Here is a 4,169-nt window from a genome sequence, read left to right as displayed (position 1 = left end):
CTCTGTATTTCCTTAAATTATTGGTCTGTCTCTATCTTTCAAAATCCGCTTCATTTCTGCGATGCTCCATCCTTGCCTCTCTTACCATAAATTTTGTTAACCTACTTAAGATGTGCCTTTCAATTGTTTGATCAACTTATGTAATGCAGGAAAGTACCTAATCTTCCAGTGAATTAATTTAATGGGTATGGAGTCTTTTCAATTAGCTATGGAGTACAGCAACTGGTAAGGGTCTGCTGGCAATGCATCAAAAGTAGCGTTTATTAAATAGTAGGCTGCGTGTTTTTCAGTTACTAGGACGGATAAATGCCCCTTGCTCGCATCAGGCCTGTGGGTGAATCGGTGCAGCTCAAAGCTCTGGAACAACGGAGGCCATGCACTAAAAGGGGTATTGCTAGTGGACAGGCTCTACTTGACTTGGAACAAGCTGTTCGGTTCGTCGTATAGGTCCCTTACTTCATTGTTTCAGCTCTTCTTCAAAATGTCCCTTCTAAGCTACTGAACTCGCTTCCAAAGCTGTAGCAATTTCTGGGCAGCACTTCTCAAGACTGATGTAATTTGTATAAGGCTACGTAAGGATTTTCACTGCGATTATTCAACTTTCATTTTAGCAACTACATGATATCGCTTTGATGTCTTGCTGTTGCATTGTATGTATGAATTTGGTCGCAGCACAAGTCATGCTATGTTTATCTATTGCCTTTTTTTCATTTTTTTCATTGGTCTTCTGTCATACACTTATAAGTTCCGATTGACAGTGCAGTTTTGCTTCCTTTGGAAAATCAACTGTTATTATCGGGATCGGCTAAAGGTTGCCATTTTAATTGGGAGTCTTATTTTAATCCAGTTTATCGTAATGATCTAAATGGTAGGCCTGTACATAAACAGTGTCTTCTCTACCAAGTCATTGTGAATGAATATAGTGGTGTCATGTGTGCTCTCTTGAAAGGCAAAATTCAGGTTTAACTTGAAATAACATTTCCCAACGCAACTTTGTCTACTCTCTGTGGTTGTGTGTCATGTTTGACAAGAAACATTGTTGAAGTTGCGAAATAGTTGTCTATGATGCAGGGATGAGACTTCTTGACTTAATGATGGTACTTTGTTGCGTCTTTCGCACTATCGCTGTCTACACTTTGCTCTACGCACACCTTTACTTTGCATCATTCCCCTTTTTTTTGCACAGTTAAGAAAGGCTTACCACACACGCGTCTCACCAAGGTGTCTAACCGCCTTTATCAACTCGGCCAATCTTGAATCCAAAATTGAGGGCTGATGCTTTCCCGAAGAGGACCGTTTCTCTACCCGAAGACAATATGGGTGCTTACCACAATTGTGGCAGCATTCTTGTGTGGCAGAAAAGACGTACAACGTGCAAATATTTTTGATAAACATCTCTTCTTTTTGATATTTAGGTATGTTTGAATTTGTTTTGTTTTATGTTGGTTTTTAAACCTATGAAGGCGTAAAGGTACAGGCCAGTCAGTGTGGCTTTGCAGTGTAAGGTAGAATTAAGCATACTGTGGGGCGAAAGCGTCTTACTCAGGGTGATGGAATTACCATTCTTCCTCAAAGAAGACTACTTTTAAATATCTGCGTAGGCTCCCGACAGAGCACAATACCTTCTCAACAAGTTCCGTTTGTTAAGTGTTTGTGTCTTTCTGTAAAATGACATGTTTCTGTGTTGCTAATTTTTTGCATATCTAAAGCAGACTGGATTTCTTTGTTAAAACGCCTCCATTGTTGGCCCTTTTCAGCTCTTTTAAAGGAAATCGCCCTATCAATGAACGATCTGCAGGCGCATTACAATGACTCCTTCGCCCACTTCGAGGGTACGGGTGACCTCGTGGCAGGAGAACAATGTCTCCGAGAGGCCACGACACTTGACGATCTGGCTGATCGCACTGACACATTTGTCTTTCACCACCTGGCCCTGCTGAAGGCTAAGCAACTAACACAAACCCAAAGGAGTCTTTTTGATTGCCATGGATTGGTATATTGAATGTGTCCTTTCTCTCTTGATGGAGGTGTACCATTTACAAAATCTACGCTACTTGTAAGTTTATCAGTAGCGACGTCGGGAGCTTATTCCGGAACAGTCTTTCGTAACTCGTGGAAACCGAAAAGCTATTGTTGTAACTGTTTGAGCTTAAGCTGTCGCAAGCAACAACATTCCTTCAATGGTTTGTTCAACAATCAGTCTAAGAGAAATATACATGGATTGGTCCCTATTCCCATGTCATTTCTTGATTCGTTAATCTGGTGTATGGTGACGGCGATTTCGCGACTCACTGTTGTATGTAATCAGGAAGATCACGTAGAACTTTTCAATGGGCTCTTTACAGTTATTCAACTTATGCACTTTTATCTGTAGTGATCACAGGATTTTAGAGTGCATGCTCAAGTTCCACTTCAATTAGCTTTTCTACCGATGTAATATATAAACACAGAGGGATTCTTCATTCGCTCCGATTTTACCCGTCGTTTTAAGCGAATGTCGGGAAAGGCTCCCAAATTTGCTGATTCTTTCACATAAGCTCATTCATTTCAGTAGTCTTTTCACTAACTAAATCTGCTTTAAGAGGAGGAAAACTTTCCTCGAGCAAAAATACTAATCTTTACAACGAGAAAAAAAAATAATTGCGGGAAGAACCAGACGTTCGGGGGTATCAAACGAAATATTATGTGTTTGAACCAGAGAGATTTAACAAACTGAACTGCCCTGTTTCCTCACCGACCCAGGTGGTGCCAAATTCGCAGTTTGTCAAGTGCGTGGTGCGCACTGCAGCCTCCATGGGGTATCCGGATAAAGTGAAACGAAAGGAACGTCAATTGAGGAAACAACTACGTACAAAAGGCAGCTTTGTGCAAAGAGCCAGGAAGAAAAATCACGTTGACAGCTTGGAAACTTGATGGAGCAGGCAGAAAGGCACAATGGGTTGTTGGAAAGCCGAAATAGAGATAACCCCATTTTGATGAGCAAATGAGCTGCTTTCCTCTCCACTCATAATTACTTGGAATAAAGTGACTTTAGAATCACTACCGTTGATCTCTTGTTTACCAAATCACTCATCCTCGTCCTCAGATCCTGGCAACAAGTTCTCAAAGTCGATGCAGTACTGGACGAAAAGATACAGGAACTGCAAGTGGTCCTGCAATAGTAATAAGGGCTGCTTTTAGTCACGCTTGACCTGTCTTACAAACGACCACAAATTGCTTAACTCGCTTACACTTTGTGCAAATATGAGACGAATGACATTCCATTCATGCCTCCAATAAGGCAGGGCACTTACCTTTGAGGTGATGATACCAGGCCGAAATTTACTCAGTGCCAAAACAGTTCCAAAAACATCCACCTTCTGCGAGTTGCTTCGTAAGCGGCTGAGTAGCACTGCAGCACAAACAAGGGTGCCTGCTCTGCCGTCGTCAGGCCTAAAATACCCCCGATCAACAGTAAAGTGGAGTCAGTTTAATCGGAGCAAACCAACATTTCATATAAAGTCGTCGTCAGACTTGGCAACCATTTCGAAGCGAGTGTACAAGCGATCTCCCTAGCCAATAGAAATGTGGCTGGCTAATGACACCGATACTCGCTCGCCAACTACTCTGCTCAACGTCCCCTCCGTTGAGTTAATGCAAATTATTCCCGAAAGCCATTCATCTTACCTCATTCTTAAACATTCAGTGGCATAAGACATCACGGTGATTTCATGAACAGACTTTAAGTTTGTCGAGTTAGACCGCATCACCAATTGGCTCGCACCTGGAGTGGACTGTCGGTGGACCGTAATCGCTACCAACGGCAAAGTTGTCGAGGTACTTCAAGCATTTAACGACGAAGTTATAGAAAATATCCACCCGAGGAACTCCATGACGTGGCCAACCGGTGAAGTGGAGCTGGATGAGTGGCCAAGGCTAGTTACAAAATGAATGAGAGGAAGAGCTTTGCTTTGTCATTTATAACCTCATCTGCAATAGTGGAAATGAGAATCGCAAAATTGAATCAGAAGAGATCATTACGCTGATCTACGTTGGAATTGTCTGAATGGATAAACTTAAGGAAAGTGGAGGTAAAAGTGTCCCTGAAATTTGGCATTAGTTTGCTTTCTGTCTAAATCTTAGTCTTCCTTGAAAACGAAAGTAGTTCTGGAACATTTCTGATTCTTTTT

General features: G+C 41.9%; 2 protein-coding genes across 2 annotated transcripts in view; both read right to left on the bottom strand. All coding sequences in view use genetic code 11, as the record gives it.

The window, feature by feature from the left end:
* Positions 1-1,675, bottom strand: part of EGR_08910 (hypothetical protein) — a gene marked incomplete at both ends in the record, with an annotated part of 9,510 nt that extends 7,835 nt beyond the window's left edge. Inside the window, 2 exons of the mRNA XM_024498159.1 lie at positions 1,329-1,455; positions 1,623-1,675. Coding sequence (XP_024347444.1) covers positions 1,329-1,455; positions 1,623-1,675 — 180 coding nt within the window. The remainder of the gene's footprint in view (positions 1-1,328; positions 1,456-1,622) is intronic.
* A 1,390-nt stretch (positions 1,676-3,065) lies between these two features.
* The window catches only part of EGR_08909 (Tyrosine-protein phosphatase Lar), a gene marked incomplete at both ends in the record, with an annotated part of 8,295 nt that continues 7,191 nt past the window's right edge, over positions 3,066-4,169 (bottom strand). Inside the window, 3 exons of the mRNA XM_024498158.1 lie at positions 3,066-3,119; positions 3,294-3,432; positions 3,764-3,915. Of these exons, the coding sequence (XP_024347443.1) occupies positions 3,066-3,119; positions 3,294-3,432; positions 3,764-3,915 (345 nt within the window). The remainder of the gene's footprint in view (positions 3,120-3,293; positions 3,433-3,763; positions 3,916-4,169) is intronic.

Source organism: Echinococcus granulosus (genome assembly GCF_000524195.1).
Source record: "Echinococcus granulosus chromosome Unknown EG_S00123, whole genome shotgun sequence".
NCBI classification, from domain to species: domain Eukaryota; kingdom Metazoa; phylum Platyhelminthes; class Cestoda; order Cyclophyllidea; family Taeniidae; genus Echinococcus; species Echinococcus granulosus.
Note: the sequence above shows the minus strand (reverse complement) of the source record. Positions and strands in the feature narration are given on the sequence as shown.